The sequence below is a fragment of the Microcebus murinus genome, chromosome 10 (genome assembly GCF_040939455.1).
Source record: "Microcebus murinus isolate Inina chromosome 10, M.murinus_Inina_mat1.0, whole genome shotgun sequence".
Lineage (NCBI taxonomy): Eukaryota > Metazoa > Chordata > Mammalia > Primates > Cheirogaleidae > Microcebus > Microcebus murinus.
The window spans coordinates 11,642,789-11,662,488 of record NC_134113.1 but is presented as its reverse complement, the minus strand read 5'-3'; the positions used below and the strand labels follow the sequence as shown (position 1 = coordinate 11,662,488).

Sequence of the window (19,700 nt, the reverse complement as noted above, 5' to 3'; positions counted from 1 at the left end):
GGAAAAGACATCCCTGTGCGAAGCAGGTAAGACGCGAGAGCCTCAGAGAGCCAGACTGGGCCTCACGGGGCGGCGCTTCTCCAGTGCGAACAGCCCCTTCAGCAACGCAAGGCAGCCCTCGTCACTCGCACAGGCCCTGTGAGACGACCTGGCGCTCAGGCTGCCGGTATCTGCCAGGCACCTAGCATGCGCTGGGAGCTGGGCCAGGTGCCTCGCGCCACTGGTCAGTCAAGAGACTCAGCAAGGAAATGTGCTCCTGTCAGACAGACAGACAGTCCACACAGGCTGGGAATAAACTGCCAGGAGTTCCCTGTTTGTTCGGAGGGCCGGCTGGAGCCCCGGATCAGGAGACCCCAGAGGGGCCGGTGGCTCTGCCGCAGCATTCTGCACTCTGAGGTCTGTCATCAGCACCTCACCCGGGGACTCTGGCTGAGAAACGTCACCGGGTCGTGGGAGTGCAACCTCCTGAAGTGCGCTTTGCAGAACAAGCCGCCTGTGGACGGGAGCAGCGCTGAGCGCAGGGGCTGGGCTGGCGCGGCGGCTCACCTGAGCTTGTTCTTGAGGGAGCTGACCTCGCGGTTCATGGCGTCGGCCGTCTCGGTGGCGTCCTCCAGCTCGCGCTGCAGTTTCCGGCGGGACGCGTTGGCCCGCTGGGCCTCCTCCTCGGCCTCCTCCAGCTGCCGCTTGAGCTGCTTCAGGCGTGTGGACGCCTTGTCTGCCTGTGGAGACACGTGTGGCCCGAGCCGGGTTAGGGGCCTGGCACGGCCCGCGCGGCCCAGCCGGCCGCCCGCCGCGCACACACCTGGTCCTTGAACTGCTCGGCGTTCCTCCGCTCGTCCTCCACCTGCAGCAGCACGTCCTTCAGCTTCTTCTCCGCCCGCCGCACCTGTTTGCAGGCCGCCTGGCGCTCCCTGCGGGCAGACACGCGCTCAGCAGGGACGCCTCCGGGTCGGCCAACAAGCCGCAGGCCGCATCGCCCCCCGCCGGGGCCTGGGGACCCGCCCGCAGGGAGGCCTCGATGCCAGCTGCGTCTTTACTGGGCGCCTGCTCTGCGGTTCTTGTAAGGGCACTGGGATTAGCTCCACTTTACAGAGGAGGAAACGGGCTCCAGGAAGGGAAGCGACACCTCAAAGAGCATTCGGGCAGCTAGGCAAAGAGAAGGCTGAGGTTTGGGGCCTGGTGTGACCCTCTTTACCTCCAAAGAGGGACCCAGCCCTCAGAGACAGCCAAACCTCCCAGCTTCAGAGGCGGGCCAGGGGCTCCTACTGGAACCCTCAGGGTCCTCCAGTGACAGGGATGGAGGGAAACAGCCCCGGACTCAGGAGACGGAGAGCTGGGTCCTGACCCGGCTGGGGGAAGACCATGGAAGGGCCCGAGATCTCCCCGGCAGCTGGGCTGGGGCAGGGAGCACGCACTTGGTCTCGTTGTCCAGCTGCTCCTCCAGCTGTGCGATCTTGGCCTCGAGGGCGGTGATGGAGGCCTTGTACTTGGACTTGACGGTGCCCTCCATCTCCTGCAACTTGACCTTGAGCTCCTTGTTCTGGCGCTCCAGCTGCTGCCGCGCGTTCTCGTTCTTCTGGGCGTGGCTGCGCTCCAGGTTCAGGTCGGTGTTGATCTGGTCGATCTGCGGAAGGAAGGCCGGTGACCTCACAGAGTGCTGGGGCCCTGGCTGCAGGGCGCTAGCAGGGCCAGAGGAGGGGGCAGCACGGTCCCACCAGGCCCTGGGGGTCAGAGACCTCAGCTCTCCCAGAGAAGAGAGCTACCCATGAATAAGGGTCCAGAAACTTCTGAACACCTGACTGATAAGAGGCGGGTGACCTTTCTGGGTGCCAGGACATTTTCCCCTGAGCGGTCAGGGAGCAGCTGGCACCCGGCCTGCGCTTCTGCCAGTGGGTCTGAGGCCATCTCGTGGGGTAGGATGGGGGGTAGCCCTGGAGCCCTGGGGTGGGGACAGGGCCAGCACGGCCCCACCTGCAGGTTGGCCTTCTTCAGCCGGTCGTTGATGAGCTCCGTGTTGCCCTGCTCCTCCTCCAGCTCCTCCTCCAGCTGCGCGATTCGGGCCTCCAGGCGCCGCTTCTCCTCCAGCGCCAGGGCTCTGGGGGCAGGCGGGGGAGGAGTGAGGGGCCAACCCCGGGGGACACGCCCGGCCCTGCCTCTGCCCCTCACTTGGCTCACCCTTTGCCGCTGCTGTTGGCGATCTCGTCGGCCAGCTCGTCCCGCTCCTGCTGGGCCTGGCGCTTGGCACGCTCGGCAGCTGCCAGTTCCTGGTGAGGACCGAGTGTGAACCCGGGGCAGCCATGGCCCCGCAGGGCCACCCTCCCTGGGCCCCTAGTGCTCCTGCCTCGAGCCCCTTCCCTGCCTCCTCCCAGAAGGCCTTTCTCACGAACCTCCGGCTCACAGGGCTGGTGTCCCCGTCATCAGCCCCTCAGTCATAGCACAAGCACCACATGTTTACAAAAGCCCCATATCTAAGTGCTAGGGATCATGCCAGGTGCCAGGGCCGTGGAGACAAAGAAGAAACACGGCCTAAGAGGGGAGACCCATGAATGCTCAGTGTGGTCCCTCCGAGTTTCGGGGAGACCAGAGACGGGAGTCAGCTCCAGAGCCTGAGGGTGAGGCAGCCTCAACAGAGACCAACACTCGACCACGGAGAGAGAGGTCACCCCGGCCCAGGCAGCAGAGGACAGCCACAGGCATGAGCACAAGCAGATGAGCCTTGATCTGGACTGTCTCAGCACACTGGGTAGCCAGTCACATCACTCTGTACAAGACCCTCCAGACCTGGGGGACACTTCACGATGTGCCTTGGGAGCGATGGGCAAGGCAGCCAAGGGTCACTCGGACCCCCCCTCACCAGGCACAACCCACGGCAGGAGGTGGTGACTGCCATAAAGCCTTGTCGCATGCCGGGACCACAGTGTCATTCGCACACACACTGTCCATGCCGGTGCCCTGCTAGCAACGAAACCCTAGAGGGAATCCTTTCGTAAACCAAGTTCCACCCCCAGCTCAGTCCTGGGGTTTGGCCAGTTTGATCCCAGCCCTGCCTGGCGCCTCTGGCTACATGACGCTGACCAGCAGAAGGCTCGGGAGCCCTGCCGCAGCCGGCCCACCTCCTGCAGCTGCATCATCTCGGCCTCCATGCTCTTCAGCTTCTTCTCGTTCTCCTTAGCCTGCGCCAGGATCTCCTCGCGGGACACGCGGGTGTCGTCCAGCTCGCGCATGCAGTCCTTCATCTGGGCCTGGGGCGGGACGAGAGGAGACGCTGGGCACCCCGCCGCGCCCCGCCTGCTGCACGGCTCTCCACCCCGCACCCCCCAGGGGTCACCTCGCCCACGGGCACTCGTGGCTGCTGTTAGCCTGATGCTGTATTTTACCAACTTGACTGTAAAAGGACGAAATAGTAACGAGACAAAACATCTCTGAATCCTATACCGTCTCTACACTTCCTGACCGTCGGGGCGGCTGAAGCACACTTTCGACAGTGCCACTCGCGGTGCACGAGCCGCGTTTCGCTCTCACTTTCCATCACTCCCGTGTGCCTGACCCCGAGTTCACGGCGCCACCCCGAACACGCACCCAGTACTCAGGCCAGCACCCAGCCCGCCAGGCCGTCCCTCTACAGGGCGGGGCAGCTGTTTCTTTTTGTTACTCTCCTGTTATTTAACCGTAAAGATCTTTGCCAAATAGCCTTTTATTCTTTTGTAGATAAATCCCAAATTGGGATTCCTCAAGCCACAGAGCATGGCTCTTGTGCACGGCAACTGTACCAGCAAAAAACGCCACCGGCAACAGGATCTATGCCCCACAGTGGATTTTTAAATATATTCTTGTTGCTGGCTTATGAGGAATAATACAATAGCCAGAGCTATTTTTAATTGTTATTCTTTCATTACTGGTGGGTGAAAACTCTCCCAGCGTGTGTCCCACACGCAGCCTGATTCTCAGCGTCCTCATCCTCCACCTCTGGCCATAGGGCTGGACTGTCTGTGCCCGCTTGTCCTGCAAACCTGCACGAAGTGACCGCCTGTCCTAACTCCACCGCGTGTCTCGGTCTGTACTTACTTGCTTCTCTGTTTACCGCGCTCGAAGTCATGGATCTTACTGCACGTCTGCTTTCAGACTACCTCGTTTCCACTCACCTTTGGACCTCTGAAGCTCCATCACTGAAACAGGTGCTAGAAGCACCCAGGGCCTTCCTCAGGAGAGGAAGGTGGCAATCCCCAGTGTTCACCGGCCAGCCTGACTGTGCCCAGCCCCGTGCAGAGTCCCGCCTCCGTGTGCAGCAGCTCCGGCCGGGCCGGGCGGGCCTCACCTGCAGCTTGCGCAGCTGTTTGATGGCTTCGTCTCGGTTCTTGTTGGCCGAGTCGATGTGCGCCTCCAGGTCCTTCAGGTCCATCTCCAGCTTCTTCCGAGCAGCCACTGCCATCGAGCGCTGCTTCCTCTCGTCCTCCAGCTCTGCCTCCATCTCCCGCACCTGGGAGACACCGACAGCTCGGGAGGCTGGACCCGCCCTCGGACCCCGCCCAGTCGGGGCCCAGGCGGGCTCAGCACAGTCTTGCAGGACTGGCAGGGCTGATGGGGATCTCTGACCATGAGGACTCTAATAAGGTGGGTCACTGACCCCTGGGACAGAGGACTGCAGAGTGGGGACATGGGAGGAGTGGTCAAGGGGCCCTGACACAGTCCAGGTGGAGGAAGGATGGAAAGGAAGCCTGTGAGATGTCAGGGTGGCCCCTGGCCACCTGCCGGGCAGCAGGAAGCCGTGTGCACCTGTTGGGCATGCGCACCTGTCTGACCAGCTGCTTCTTCTTCTCCTCGCTCTGCTCATCCCGGCCCTGCAGGTCCCGCTCGAACTGGGCCTTCATGGCCTGCAGGTTCACTTCCAGCCGCAGCTTGGCGTCCTCCGTGGCCTGCAGCTCGTCCTCCAGCTCCTCCAGCTGGGTCTTCATCTCTTCCACCTGCTGCTCCAGGGCCCGCTTGGACTTCTCCAGCTCGTGGACCTGCACCCCAGAGAGCCCCAGCAGGGACCTGAACTCGGGGCCTCAGAGGCTGTGCACGCCGACCCTCTGTGCCAGCCCCGCCCAGCTCCCTCCAGAGACCCTGCCGTGTTCCCCACTCACGCTCTTGCCCACGTCGTCCTTGGAGCTCATGAGATCCTCCATCTCCGTGCGGAACTGCTTGTTGAGCCGCTCCAGCTCCGCCTTCTGCTCTATGGCTTCCTCCAGGGCCCGGGCCAGCGACAGCGCCTTGGTCTCCTTCTCTCGCGCCTCTGCCTCGGCCCGGTCGCGCTCCTCCGCATACTTGGCGGAGATGGTCTTCTCCTCTGCCAGGAGCTAGGAAAGAGGTGGGCAGTGAGGCTTCGTGCGGCAGGCCCAGAGCTGCAGACCACCAGCGAGGTGAAGCAGCCGGGCCCGAGCCCCTGGGGAAGGAGGGCCCCAGAGGCCGGGGGGGAGAGGAGCAGGACCCAGACGGAGCTGGCCCAAGGCTGTGGCTGGAGCCTGCCTGGGTCCAAGGACAATGCAGAGAGTGCAGTGTGTTCTCCTGACCAGACAAGGACAAGGATTGCCTCTACCACGTTCTAATGTGTTTGGTTTTTATCACTGAATAATAATGATCCTTTATGTCACAATGACTTTTCCGTGAGAACCCAGAGGAAACTGTTCACCTTCAGAACCTGGAAAAATTCTGGTTCTCCTAAACAACTGGGTGGTGTTTTTCTTTTCTTTTTTTTGAGACAGAGTCTTACTTTGTTGCCTAGGCTAGAGTGAGCTCAAGCAATCCTGCTGCCTCAACCTCCTGAGTAGCTGGGACTACAGGCATGCACCACCATGCCCGGCTAATTTTTTCTATATATATTAGTTGGCCAATTAATTTCTTTCTATTTATAGTAGAGATGGGGTCTTGTTCTTGCTCAGGCTGGTTTCGAACTCCTGACCTCGAGCAATCTGTCCGCCTCGGCCTCCCACAGTGCTAGGATTACAGGCATGAGCCACCACACCTAGCCAAGAGTGGTGTTTTTCTTTACGAGAGTGCCAAGCTGACTGCTGGGAAGCTGGGATTCCATTTGCACCTCCTCTGATGAAGGCCTCGACCCTCTGGTGCCCACTCTCTGTGTGGACCCCCCCACCCGGGCTCTGTCTTCTTTTCCCACCTTCCCGTTCCCTTTGCCCTGCACTCATCCCATGGGTGATAACCTCTCCGTAAATGGCCAACTGTGCATTCCTTAGACTTTGCAGGCTGCATGCCCTCTGCAGCAACTACTCCACCACTGCCACGGCACGACAACAGTCAGGAACAGCGTGCAAACGACAAGTGTGGCTGCATTCAGCAAAACTTTATCTGCCACACACCTGGTCAAACTTCTTCTGCTTCTTCTCCAGGTTGGAGACGCTCTGCCGCTGGTGGTCCAGGTCTACGAGCAGGTCGTCCAGCTCCTGCTGCAGCCGCGTCTTAGTCTTCTCCAGCTTGTCATAGGCGGCCGCCTTCTCCTCATGCCGCTGGCTCAGCCCCTCCAGGTCCTTCTGCAGCTTCCTCTTGACCTCCTCCGTGGTCTCCAGGCACCCCACACTGTCCTCCATCTTCTTCTTCATGTCGGTCACCTGCGCAGAAAGGAGCAAGGCATAAGGAGACGCCTCAGATGGCCCCTGCTCAGGTGACATGCTGTTCCTGGACAGTGGGAGGTGGCCTGCTACGTCGTGGAGGGGCACCAGGAGCCAACCCAGTTATGGGACTGGCTCCCCTGTCACTTCCCTCTTCCACAGGGGCAAGAAAAATGGATTTTCTGCAGAGGTGTGTCCACCTTGCACGCAAAACTGCGGGGTTAACGCCCTGGCCAGCATGGGTGGCTCTCAGTCCTCATCTATGCCAAGCCTCTTGTTCTACAAAGACCAAGGCCCTGAGAGAGAAGTCCCCTGCCTTCACCTCTCCCAGGGAGCAAGGCCAGTGCCCTCTGGGGCGCCTGCTGGAGACAGGCGGAGTGTCAGGTCCCCACCAGCCAGCCCCTCCTCGCACCCGGAGATAAACTGGCAAACTTACACTTGCTCCAGCTACTCCTCCCCGGGCTTCCGAGCAGACTCCCAGCCCACCCTGAGTTTGTGCTGGCCTGGCACATGAAGTCCCAAGATAAGACCTAGAAGGGCTCTTAATACATACTCGGCTGTGGACTCCTTGACAGTCTAGAGAAGCCTGTGGACTCCTCATAGTAATGTTTTAACATGCACAAAATAAGCACTTAGGATAACCAAGGCAACCATATAGAAAAATGCAGTTGTCACATATTTTAAGCCACTGTGGTTGAAGGACCTGTGCACTGCTGTGTCTGCATGGCAGAGAGTGAGCTCCACGCAAGCCTGGCCCCGACTCTGCTATGACTGGCCATGACTCTGATGTGACTGGCCACCTTACAGGTGACAAGGACACAAGCACTGCTACTACATGGCTTGTTGCCTACATTCATAATGGAAGCAAATGCTACACGTCGCTGGAGACTGGTGAAATGAGGTGTCATATGCCCATCTAAGCTCACGGATCCCTGGATTCCACCCGGGGCTCAGGCCGAAAGCACTGACCAGGCGAGGGCAGTCCCGGGCCCACCCAGGTGGCAGGGCTGTGCCTCCTGTGCCCAGCTGGAAGCTCCCCAGCCTGCAGAGTCCCGCCTCAGTTTCCCTCCAAACCTGGGCATGGAGGGTGGCGATCTGCTTCTCCAGGTTGTGCTTGGCCTCCTCCTCCTCCTCCAGCTGCTCCTTGAAGGAGTTCTTCTCGTCCTCCATCTGCTTCAGCTTGGTGCTCAGGCCCAGCTTCTGCCGGGTCTCCTCCTGCAGCAGCTCCTACTCCCAAGCACAGGAGGGTGCGGCGCTCAGGAGACACGGCGTGCAGCCTCCTGGGCCCCACACCCTCAATGGAGGGAGAAGCCGGTCCCCGGATTTAGGGAACAGCCACGTAAAGACTCTAGGGGCCGGGAGGACCCAGAAACCCTTGGGATGAAGAGGAGGATGGATGACCAGACGACCCATGTCGCCCTTACCTGGGTGTCCTGCAGCTGGGACTCCAGTGCAGAGAAGTCCTTGGTGAGCTTGCTGGACTTGCTGTCAGACTGGTTGAGGAGACCAGTCACGTTGTCCAGCTCAACCTGCACAGGGAAAGGACAAAGAATCACGGACGTGGCCCCGCAGTTCCTTTGGCCAAGCTGGTCCTGAGTCACCGGCTGAACCATGAGGGCCTCACTGAGGAGCCAGTTTGAGGCGAGAGACAAAGAGACAGAGCACAAGTGTCCGTGCAACCCGGGGGCCTGGCCCACTGCCCAGGGCGGGGTCCCGGCAGAGGCCTCACCTGCAACTTGGTGACCTTGTCAGCCAGCTCCGTGCGCACGCGCTCTCCGTCGTTGAACTTGACCTGCAGCTCCTGCAGCTGGGCCTCCACCTTCTTGCGCTTGTGCTCTGAGTCCCCTTTGCCCTGCAGCAGGACTTTCACCTCGTTGGCCAGCTCCCCTCGCTCGCTCTCCAGGGTCTGCTTGGCCTTCTCCAGGTTGGCTTTCACCTGGGGAGAAAGCAAAGACGTGAACGGGGCCTGCGTGCGCCGACACAAAGCCGCCTGGTCTTTCTACCATCACTGCTGCTTCTGCGCCAGCAAGACTCCCGGACTCGGAAGGCCCCACCTGCCCTCGCTCTCTCGGCTGGTGGGGGACGCTGGGCACACGTCTGCACCTCTGAGGACCTCAGCTTCCCCTTCCCTAAAATAATCCCTCCCCAGCCTCCTTCGCTGGGAAGAGGGAATGCTGCAGCGCATGGTGTAGTCGTTGCAGATGTTATGATCTTGGCAATATTATACACTAAGGGGAACGGCAACTGTCCGTAATTAGACTTCGAATAAAGCCTCATTCAAAGCAATAACGTGACGATGTTCGAAGTAATAACGTAATGTTCTTTCAAAAAATGTAAAAGTGGAGTTTACAAAATAAATGTCACAATTCCATTCTAGTCTGGACCAAGAAGGCCTCGGGGCCATTGGTAAGTTTGGGGTCCACCGGCCCTGAGAGAGTGCAAAGGCATGTCGGGCGACGACTGAAGACCCGGGGTGGCTCCAACACGCACAGAGCCGGGAGGAAGTGCAAGGGAGGCCCATGGACAAGGCACGTTTCCAAAGGCATCTCAAAGGTTGCCACAAGGAAGAGCCTGTGACTTCTCCAGCTGCCACCAAGGGTGACCATGAAGGAAGACCCAGGAGGCAGAACTTCTCCTGCCCTCAGCAGCTGACCAAGGAAGCAGCTGGGATCAGCATCGCTGGGGTTTCCCCGTGAGACTCCAGCCGACCGCCGTCGAGGTGTTCTAGAGAGGACCCCGTAGTCACACCAGGGACCACCGAGGCCCTGTGACGCTCAGTCCCTGACTGCTCGGGTCGGCAGGCTGCTGAATGGTAACCGCTGCTTGAACAATAACTTACCCTGCGCTCACTTTCTAAGTGCCTCACGTGTGTTAGCAACTGTGACCCTCCTCACACAATCACAAGAGATAAACCTGTCATTAACCTCCTCTACACATGGGGAAACTGAGGCCCAAGTCACACAGCCACTAAGAACTGGAACCTAGACTCTGACGCAAGCCGTCAGACTCTAGAACTGCTCTGCAGGACTGGCTGAGACTGCAGGGCCGGGTGGTGGCCGGCCACCGGCCCCTCCCCCCGAGGACACGGGGCAGCCCCGCACCCGCTTCGACTGCTCCAGCTGCTCCGCCAGCTCCTCCACGGCCTGCGAGTGCTTCTGCCTCATCTCCTGGATCTGGGCCTCGTGGGTCTTGGCCTCGTCTTCCAGAGTCTTCTTCAGGATGTTCACTTCCTGTTCGCGTTTGGACCTGGACGGAGAAATGCCGTCAGGGTGGAGGCCGAGAGCCCTGGGGCGATGCCGGCCCGGGGCTCCTCCCGGACCGCAGAGGCCTGGCGCGGGGCACGGCCACCCCGGGCAGCTTCTCCACCACGGCCCCTCCCGGCCACCCACCCTACGCCCGTGCCCGCAGACACGCTTTGTCCAGGTGTCTGTGCCCTTCGGCCTTAAAGCCCGTCCCTGCCTCTGCCCAAACTTCGAGTCGGTTTTAACAGGTCTGCTACTCGGGAGAGAGAAGCTGCCGGGAGCCGCCGGGCTCCACACTCCCTGCGTGGCGAGGCCCGCCCGCACACCTGAGCTCCTGCTGGGCGGCCGTGGAGTCCAGCGTGTCCTCCAGCTCCGTCTTCAGCGCCTCCAGCTCCTCGCCCAGGTCCCGCTTCTGCTTCTCGGCCTTGCTCCTGAAGGCGCGCTCCGACTCCAGGTCCTCCTGCAGCTCCGAGATCTGGGACTCCAGCTCCCGGATCTTCTTCAGGGCCATGTTCTTCTGGGCAGCCTCCTCTTCCACCCTGCCAAGGAGACGACGATGTCGGCACCAAGGGCCTCGGCGACGTGGCACCGAGGCGTTCGGGCCGGCGGGCAACACCACTCTGAGAACTGGAAAGCCTTACGGGAACCACTGCATTTCCCAAACTAAGATTCGCTGCTCTAAATATTTTTAAAATTTCAAATGTTAAATGAAAAACTAAAATAAAATGGTACAGAAGTAAAAACACGCGTGTGCTGTGGACTTGAGACGGCCATGCCGTGTCCACGCAGGTTCCCCGACTGTAACAACATCCCGCTGGGGGACGCTGAGGACTGGGAGGCTGTGCACACGCCTGGCAGGGGGACGCGGACGCTTGGTGCCTTCTGCCCCATCCTGCTGTGAATCTAAAACTGCTCTAGAAAATAAAGTCCATTAAAAAAAATGTGTACCTATAGCCAAATTTTAAAAAGAAAAAGAAAAGACTTTTGTGGGTGAGTGAAAGAACTGGGGATGACTCTTTGGGGGTCACTAACAGAAGACGGGAGCCCCAGACGGCGCCTGGAGCGGGCAGGAATCGCCCTGCCACCAAGTGGCTCTGCCGAGGCGACAGCAGAGGGAGGCTCACAGCTGCCCGGCGCGCCAGGTGGGAGCGCCAGGTGGGAGCAGGAAGCGCTCACGCCGTCCCGGCCTCAGGCTGGCGGCCGGGCCTCACCTGGCCAGGGCGGCCTGGAGCTCCTCCTCCTTCTTGGCCAGCTGCATCTTGAGCTCGGCGATCTGCGCCTGCAGCTCCGCGATCTGGTCGCTGAGGTCGGTGGAGTCTCCCTCCAGTTTCCGGCGGGTCTTCTCCAGCTCCTGCCGCTGCTTCTCCTCCCTGCGCAGCCGCTCTGCCAAGGAGGGACGGGAGCGACAGAGCCCTCAGTGGCCACAGGCTCCCCTGTCTCTGGTTTTAATTGCTTATGTAAAATACTATGTGTGGTGAAACATACGCAAGGCTCAAGGCGTCACGACACGGACACTCGTACCCAACTGCAGGGTGAGAGAGGAGAACACCCCCAGGAGCTGCCAGGCCCCGCGTGTCTCCCCAGTCCACCCCTGCACGTCCCCCTTACCTTCCAGGTCTGTGATCATGGCCTCATGCTTGTTCTTGAGCTTGGCGAGGCTCTTTGATTTCTCCTCCTCTTCCATGAGGTTGGTGGTGAACTCAGATATTCTGTCTTCCAGCAGCTTCTTCTCCTGCGGAGGGGAGAGTGGGTCAGAGTTGAGTGTTGGATGAGCACAGAACATTTCAGCTCTCCTCAAAGCATGACTCGCCCAGAAATTCAGGAATGAATGGAGAAGCAGGACCTTCAACACTTGATGAAGTTTATTAGGATTTCCCGGATCAAAGAGCTAATTTTGAAAGGTCACTAGCTCCCCTCAAATAGCCAGACATGTTTTCTTAAGATAAAAAAATATGGGTGCCCAAGCCCCTCCTGGACCTGTGCTACTCCTCTGGACTCAGGTGAAGGTTTCCCGGTGACAGCTAGCGAGGCAAGGGATGAATGGCCCGCTCTTTCAGGAGGCAGCCGCACCGTGCTCACCTGTACTACTGGAACCCTTGCCCACCCACCAGTGGGCTCCGGCCTCACCTTTGCCAGCTTGCAGTTCTGGTCCTCCATGATGATCTGGTCTTCCTCCAACTTCTTCAGCTTCGCCTCGGTGGTCACCTTCTCCAGCTGCAGCTTCTGCCGGGCGCTCTCCTCCTCCTCCAGCTGCTCCTCGAGCTCCTGCAGGGGCCAGAGAGACGGTGAGGACAGCAGGCTCCGCAAGCCCAGTGGCATGGCCAAGACGGGGCCCAAGCCCCACTTGTGGGATCTGGGATTTCAAACTGGGGTGCAGGACCAAGAACCCCGGTGCAATTTCCTAACTAAAGCGCTTCCCTGGGCCAGCACCCACTGGTGGGACAGGCAGAAGGCCAAGCAGATGGCTCTGTGTCCTGCAGGCCAGCCAGGGCCAGAGCTGACCAGAGGGAAGTCAAATTGGCCTCGGTGCTCGCCTGGGCAGCACTCGTGCAGATCTGAGATGCACGGGTTAAAAATAACCGCCCCAAGGCCGGGCGCTGTGGCTCACGCCTGTAATCCTAGCTCTTGGGAGGCCGAGGCGGGCGGATTGCTCAAGGTCAGGAGTTCAAAACCAGCCTGAGCAAGAGCGAGACCCCGTCTCTACTATAAATAGAAAGAAATTAATTGGCCAACTGATATACATATAAAAAATTAGCCGGGCATGGTGGCGCATGCCTGTAGTCCCAGCTACTCGGGAGGCTGAGGCAGGAGGATTGCTTGAGCCCAGGAGTTTGAGGTTGCTGTGAGCTACGCCACGGCACTCACTCTAGCCTGGGCAACAAAGCGAGACTCTGTCTCAAAAAAAAAAAAAAAAAAAAAAAAACCGCCCCAAAGAGCAAACCTCTCCAGGCTGCCCCGAGTGGGCAAAGCGAGGAGTGGCCTCCCATGCAATTCCTCCCCGGCTCCCCCGTCACTGCTCCTCCACAACCACCTGGTCCCTTCCACCTGTCTTCGAAGTGTCCGGCCCTGCCCCCTCTCCAGGAGGACCAGGCGGCTTACCTGGATGTTCTGCTGCATTTTCTTCTTCTCTGTCTGCAGGTGCTGGCAGCGCTCCTCCTCCTCCTCCACCCTGGCCTCAAGGTCGTGGCAGATCTCTTCCAGCTCCTGCTTCTTGGCAGTCAGGCGGGCCCGGAGCTCCTCGGCCTCGGCACATAGCTCCGTCTCTGCCTGGAGCTGCTCCTGCAGCTGCAACTTCTCCGCCATGAGCTGCAAACACGTGGAAAATGTAAGCCCCTCAAGCGCTCCATTCTCAAGGGCAGACGCTCTCCAACTCAGGCCCCGGGTGGGAGAGGAACATGGAGTAGCTTCCACCCAGAGAGTGCTTAAGTTGCCAGGCACTTTCCACACATCACATCCTGTATTTTTTTAGCCACTACCCTGTGAGCATCATACCAAGATCCCAGGAAAAAGGTTCGGAGAGGTTAGATGGTGGAGCTAGGGCTTGAACACAACACTTGCTAACTTCCCTTCCCCTCCAGTGGCTTCCACACATCACATAACCCCAATTTCCTACACTAGTAGCAGAATCGGTTCCTGGAGCGGCAAACATGCCTCACCACTGGTGACCAGCAGGTGGCAGCACTGGGAGAGGCCGCACTAGTAGGGTAGACTGCAAGGACACCCACCTGAGACTGCAGCGTCTCCATCTCTGTGAGCCTGTTCTCCGCAGCCAGCTGCTTCTCCCGGACTTTCACCAGCTCCTCCTCCTTGGCTATCATCTCCTCCTCCTGTCGGCTCACCTGCAGCAGCGGCTTGACCTGGACAGGAGAGGGAGGTGGAGAGAGGCTCAGCTGCAAGGTGCCCGTCTCTGCCAACAGCTGTGGGGCCTCTCCTGCACCCCTGGAAACCCCAGCTCCCAAGGGGAGGGGAGGTGCAAGAGGGGACAGTCCTCCTGGACGACAGTCTGGGGCTCTCTGCCTGGGCCTCTGACCCAGGAAACTATCCCTGCGTGTGCATGAAGATGTTCACCACAGCATTGTTTATAGCAAAAGAGCTGGGAATGACATGGAGAAAGGCAGCCAGACAAACTAGCACACACCCTCTAAGGAACCATATGCCGGTTTCTAGATGCAGCACTTAGGAAAGAATTTTAAATGGAAAGTGCAAAACACAAGACTATTTATACAAGTCAAAGCTCGGCTACGTAAGAATGTACACGGTTTACACCGCTGAGATTTACAGGGAGTGACAGCAGCAGAGCAGGAAGAAACATTATAACATCCACTGCTGTTGGTTCTGGGCGAGGGAATTATGGGTGAATTTTTTCTTTTCTTTTTTTTTTTTTTTTTGCTTTTCGCTAACTTTTCGCAATTACCACAAATTAGATATTATTAACAAAAGCAGCCTGAACAACTTTAAAAATAAAAGGCTGGGGAGGGCCAGTCCAGCCACAGGCAAAGCTTCTGAGCGGCCGTCCATGGCTTACCGGGAGGGCAGCGCCCCCTGCAGCGTGCGTGGCCGTGCGGTGCTGGGCCCTCCATCCCGGGAGCTGCTCTCTGGGCCGGCCCAGCCCAGCAGCAAGCCGTGACCACCCACACCAGATGCACGCCACGGCCCACAGCCCCTCTAGACCGCGAGGGGCAGGCACAGGCGAGGCCATACGGGGAAAGCACGAGGCCCGCTTGGGCGCGCACGCTGCTGTGGCCACAGAGCCCTGGGGGTGAGGGCGGGCCCCCACACACCCACCTTGGTGAAGAGCCGCCACCACTGCCAGTTGCGCAGCTTGAGGTAGGCGGCGCAGTTCCTCTGCAGGACCTTCATGGCCGTCAGCTGCTGCTGCCGCTTGGCAAAGGCCCTGTGGGTCACGGCTCGGTCAGCACCCCAGGCGGGGCGAGGGCAAACCCACCCTGACGGCCCTGACTTTGCCCCCAAGCCTGTTCTGGGAGACCTGCCCCTGCCTGAGCACCCTGAGAAAGAAACGTAGGGAGGAGGCTGGCCTTGGGGTTGAGTCCTGGCTCTCCCACTAACGAACTGTGTGACTTGTAGTCACTGACCTCGCAGTGGGTGACAAGGGCCTGGGTCAGCAGACCACGCCCTTCACTGAGGAGCCCACGTGTGAAGGCCCGTGTGAACCACCCACAGACCCACTCAGTCCGATCCCCGGTCACTAAGCTGACGTGGCCCCAGGGTGACGACTTCTGACATCAGCTGCTGCCCGTCACGTGTGCACTATGTGAGCGGTGGTCTGGTGGGAGCACGCAGGAGCTGGTGCTCTGCAAAGGTGGGCTGTGTGCTCCATCTCCCAGGGCTCACACTGGGACAAGTGTCCCAGAGCATCACACAAGAGGCCAGAGTGCCACTGCCACACTCGCTGTCCTGCATTGGGAAGCCCTTACCCCCACAGGGGCCACTCCAGACTCAAGGACGGCCTCCTGCCCTGGAGCCCAGGGTTCTTAGGGGCAGGCAGGTCCTGGGTGTTGTCCCCACAGGGAAACAGTGAACAGTACAGGTGAGCAGGAGCCTTTGGATTGGCAAATCCAAGCACAGATCACCTTGCCACTGGTCACTCTAAATCTCAGAGATCCTGACTTTCCTCCTTGGAGGCAGAAATCTAGGAGCAGAGGGTACAGGAAGAGCTGCATGGGCCTCCCCACAGGCCTGGCACCAGGTGCCCTAGACCCACTGGCTAAGTGCTCTTCAGCAGCAGGAGGGCTCGGCAGGGCCAGGTGTGTGGGGCCAGGGGGTGTCCTGAGACTCACTTCCTGGCCAGGTAGCCCCTGCAGCAGGCCTGGAACCCTATGATGACGTCAGTAATCTTCAGGTCCCGCTCCTCCTCCAGGTGGGCTAGCACGCCGGCCCGGAAGAAGACTTTGCTCTGGCCGATGCGGTACAGGTTGCTGTCGAGCTCCAGGGCTTTGATCTGGATGGAAGAAAGCAGGCTGGTTACTGAGAGCCACTGCGGAGCCCTAGCAGGGCCAAGGGGCCGAGGGACAGTGGCACGTCCCAGGAGGCCCTCGGCCGGCTGCTGCTCCTCTTGCCCGGTGCCAGGGGAAGTGGGGCTCGGGTACACGGAGAAGAAGCACAGGCCCCAGAAAAAGGCAGGGCCCAGTCACACTTGCAGAGAGACATGGAACCTCAGGGTTAAAGGGAACTTAAACGTCTCTCTTCCTTCTACTTCCCACCTTTGCATACTGGAATCACGCTCCACAACTAGAGACAGGGACTGTCACGTGCTCCAGATTGGGCTGAGGATCAAATACTAGTGAGGTGACCCTGGGCCTTAATCTCCATGAGGCCACATTCCCTTGGCTATAAAATGGGAATAATGTTTTCTTTAATTTAAAAAAAAAGCTAGGCCGGGCGCGGTGGCTCACGCCTGTAATCCTAGCTCTCTGGGAGGCCGAGGCGGGCGGATTGCTCAAGGTCAGGAGTTCAAAACCAGCCTGAGCAAGAGCGAGACCCCGTCTCTACTATAAATAGAAATAAATTAATTGGCCAACTGATACGTATATAAAAAATTAGCCGGGCATGGTGGCGCATGCCTGTAGTCCCAGCTACTCGGGAGGCTGAGGCAGGAGGATCGCTTGCGCCCAAGAGTTTGAGGTTGCTGTGAGCTAGGCTGATGCCATGGCACTCACTCTAGCCTGGGCAACAAGCGAGACTCTGTCTCAAAAAAAAAAAAAACAAAACAAAAAAAAGCTAGCAAATAAAGCTAATAATGGTGCCTCCTTCACAGTAGAGTTGTGGGAATTAAATAAGAGAATGCACAGAAAGTGCGTGGCGCAGGGTCAAGTGCACGCTGGCGCTGAGCACGTTTCAGAGTCGTCATTACTCCTGAGCAATGCCAGTGCCAGCGAGGCTCCCTCGTCAGCCCACAGCAAGGGCCTGTGTGTCTGTCTGTCCCCCTGCCCCAGAGGGAAGGGATCCGGAACCAGCTCCAAACGGCAGTGCCATGAGCACGGTAAGTGGGATCTGAGGGACTCTCGGTGCCTGAGAATGGCCCTGGGGGTCCTGGGAGAGACCCCAGCAGGACAGAAGACCAGGGGAGGCGGAGGCACACGGCATCCCCGCTCCCCACCCCTCGCTCATAACCAGGCCTGAGAGGGTCACCTGCAGGACACGCAGCTCACCTGGCCCGCAGCTAGCCACAGCTCTGCGGGGAGGGCGGCCCTGGGCTCAGCTGCAGGCACTCCCCCACCTTCCTTCCCACAGCTGCGGCCCCCGCGGCAGCCAGCTCTCTCCTCTCCCTCCTTTCTCCCGTCCCCAACCTCACTGTCGCAGGCTTTGCACATAACAGGTGATGAATTTTTTCCTTCTCTTTGCTCTTTTCCTCCCCTCAATTAATTCCCCACCCCTCTAGCCTGTCCTCTCTGATGCTTGCAAAGTAAACCGCAAGAAAAGGCAGAGACATGCCAGCAACAACAGCACGCCTGGAAAGCGGGAAAGGACGAGGGTGGGATCCAGCCCGACTGGGCCCCGAGCCACTGCCGGGCCTTCACCGTGCACCGGACTCAAGAGTGTGGGGCACGTCCAGCACTGCGCGGCGGCCGCGGGGAAGCAAGGGAGGGACGAAACACCCAGAAGCAGACTCCAGCGGCTCTGGGCGGGTCGAGTGCTCTGGGCCTGCTGCCCTGGTGTGAGCCACCCTGCCCGCCTCACTGAGCATGAAGACCTGAGGACATGTGAGCCAGAAAGCAGGAAAATGTTTCCAGACAGAAGAGGCCAGCCCACATCAGAGCCCGGCCACTGCCGCGGTTCTCTCCTCCTCCTCACTGCCCTGGCGCCAAGCACCACCCGTGCCTTCCCGAGGGCTGCGCCCAGGGTGCCCGGCAGAGTCAGAACGAGACCGTCAGAAGGGGCGACACACCTGGGCATGACCGAAGGGGCCCGTCCAGGAGGACAGGCTCTGGCCATGTGGTGCTCACCAGCCAAAGGGCCACCCATCCAGAGAGGGGGGACGCAGCTCAACTCACCATGAGCACACACGCCTGCTTCCCGTCCATGAAGCCCTTAGGGATGGAATTTGGCGTCAGGATCTCGTATCTGAGGAAGGAAAGAGAAGCCTGCTCATTTACCCATTGCTTCAATTCTGAGTGGCCTAGAATATACATGAGCAATAAGGGTCATCCCTGTGGCATAGAAGAATTCTTTTCACAAAATTTCCTAAGGAAAGAAGACATTTGGCAAATCCCACCCTGCAATTTTCTTAGGCTGAATGACACATGTGAGGGTTGGTATTTTCCAGAAAGTGAATAGAAAGTCATGGCAGATGGCTGCAATCACACACGGGTGAGTTTTAGGTTGGGCCTACTAATTGCTAATCGCCCTCGTCTGTAACCTGAGGACGGCCAAGCTCATAGCTTCCCCGGGACGCTGCAGGGAGCTGCTAAGAAACAGGGACGGCCCTAGAAATAAAGGGCTGTGTCACAGCAGCAACCGACGCTAAACACAGTCCTTGGAGAAACAGGACAGCATCCCTGTCTTTGCACACACAGCAAGATGCTGCCGTGCTGTATGACTTCCATTTCCATGAAGTTCCCTTAATACCCAAGTCTCTGGCTGAGTCTTTTAAAATTTCTTTTCACAGCTCCTCTAAGTGCAGAAAGAGCAGCAGGCCCTCGCAGTCACCAGGAGTGAAAGTTAACACGATGACTTTCATCTTGGTAACAACACAAAGAAGTCTCGCTCACACAGAGCGGAACACAGAGGAGCATGTGAGGAGCCGGCCGCCCTTAGCTCTGCGTGTCAGGTGGAACGGTTCCCTGGCCGAGGTCCCTCCCGGGGAGCAGCCCGCCTCTGGACGCAGTCCGTGTGCAGCCGGGCCTGGCGGGGTGGGTGCAGGCCCCGCTTACCTCTGCCGGAACTCCTGGAAGACCACCCTGTTGGGGAAGCCCTGGCGGCAGATGCGGATGCCCTCGAGCACGCCGTTGCAGCGCAGCTGGTCCAGCACGAGATGCGGGTCCAGTTTGCCGGCCTGCAGAAGAAAACACGTGCCCCGGGTCCTACCTCTGTACTTAGGGACCGATGGGGAAGAGTCGGTCGGGCCCCTATGAGCCCCACAGGCAAGGGCCCAGGGGAGGGAGTCACTGCAGCCCACGAGTTGTGACAGCCCAGTCAAGCACCCAGGTCTGACAGCGGCTACAACGACACAGCATAACCAACGGGAAACACGGGCTACAAACGCAGCTCATCGCCTAAGCCAACCGCAGAGCCGCCCTGCAGAGGGGCTCCGCTGCGGCTGACTGCGGGCTCTATGCGCGCCTTGGGGGTTGGGATCGCTTCTGCTGGGGGCACAGAGACTGAGGCCCGCACAGCTGTGCCCTGCCCCTGCAGCCCGCCACGCGGCCGCACCTTCTTCTCGTGGTTGGGGATGATGCAGCGGACGAAGTTGGGGTTGGTGTTCCTCAGCGTGGCCATCAGCTTGGCCAGCTGCTCCTTGTAGAGCTGCCCCACGGTGCGGAACATGCCCTTGCGCGTCTTGAAGGCCCCGGGCAGCGCCGTCTCGGACATGCCGGCCACCTGGTCCAGGCCGATGATGCGGTCCACTGTGGAGGCCACACAGGAGAGCGCGTGAGTGCCCCGCAGTGCCCGCTGGGCGGAGTGGGCAGGCGGGAGGCAGACAGACGTCAGGACAGAAGAGGGCAGGAGACGGAATGAACAGCAGGGTGCCTTCTGCTCGGAACCTACACAGGGTGCTAAGATCGACCCCAAAGGTTGGGCAGGAAGCCAAGGAGGGGCGGTTAGGGCACTTGGCCATGACTCTAAGGGAGTAGCACGTCCTCCAAGGCTACCTCATCTTCCTGTCACCTGCCTTCAC

At 59.4% G+C, this 19,700-nt stretch overlaps 1 protein-coding gene across 1 annotated transcript in view; it reads right to left on the bottom strand.

The window, feature by feature from the left end:
- The window catches only part of MYH9 (myosin heavy chain 9), a 92,422-nt gene that overhangs the window by 1,949 nt on the left and 70,773 nt on the right, over window positions 1-19,700 (bottom strand). Inside the window, exons 16-40 of the mRNA XM_012787035.2 lie at window positions 19,235-19,428; window positions 18,736-18,857; window positions 17,857-17,926; window positions 15,643-15,803; window positions 14,630-14,738; window positions 13,570-13,701; window positions 12,944-13,150; window positions 11,972-12,109; window positions 11,453-11,576; window positions 11,056-11,227; window positions 10,171-10,383; window positions 9,704-9,848; window positions 8,332-8,538; window positions 8,027-8,131; window positions 7,677-7,829; window positions 6,354-6,602; window positions 5,124-5,336; window positions 4,791-5,003; window positions 4,316-4,477; window positions 3,114-3,242; window positions 2,176-2,264; window positions 1,972-2,095; window positions 1,416-1,624; window positions 803-911; window positions 547-719 (exon numbers count right to left, since the gene is read on the bottom strand). Coding sequence (XP_012642489.2) covers window positions 547-719; window positions 803-911; window positions 1,416-1,624; window positions 1,972-2,095; window positions 2,176-2,264; window positions 3,114-3,242; window positions 4,316-4,477; window positions 4,791-5,003; window positions 5,124-5,336; window positions 6,354-6,602; window positions 7,677-7,829; window positions 8,027-8,131; window positions 8,332-8,538; window positions 9,704-9,848; window positions 10,171-10,383; window positions 11,056-11,227; window positions 11,453-11,576; window positions 11,972-12,109; window positions 12,944-13,150; window positions 13,570-13,701; window positions 14,630-14,738; window positions 15,643-15,803; window positions 17,857-17,926; window positions 18,736-18,857; window positions 19,235-19,428 — 3,922 coding nt within the window. The remainder of the gene's footprint in view (window positions 1-546; window positions 720-802; window positions 912-1,415; window positions 1,625-1,971; window positions 2,096-2,175; window positions 2,265-3,113; window positions 3,243-4,315; window positions 4,478-4,790; window positions 5,004-5,123; window positions 5,337-6,353; window positions 6,603-7,676; window positions 7,830-8,026; window positions 8,132-8,331; window positions 8,539-9,703; window positions 9,849-10,170; window positions 10,384-11,055; window positions 11,228-11,452; window positions 11,577-11,971; window positions 12,110-12,943; window positions 13,151-13,569; window positions 13,702-14,629; window positions 14,739-15,642; window positions 15,804-17,856; window positions 17,927-18,735; window positions 18,858-19,234; window positions 19,429-19,700) is intronic.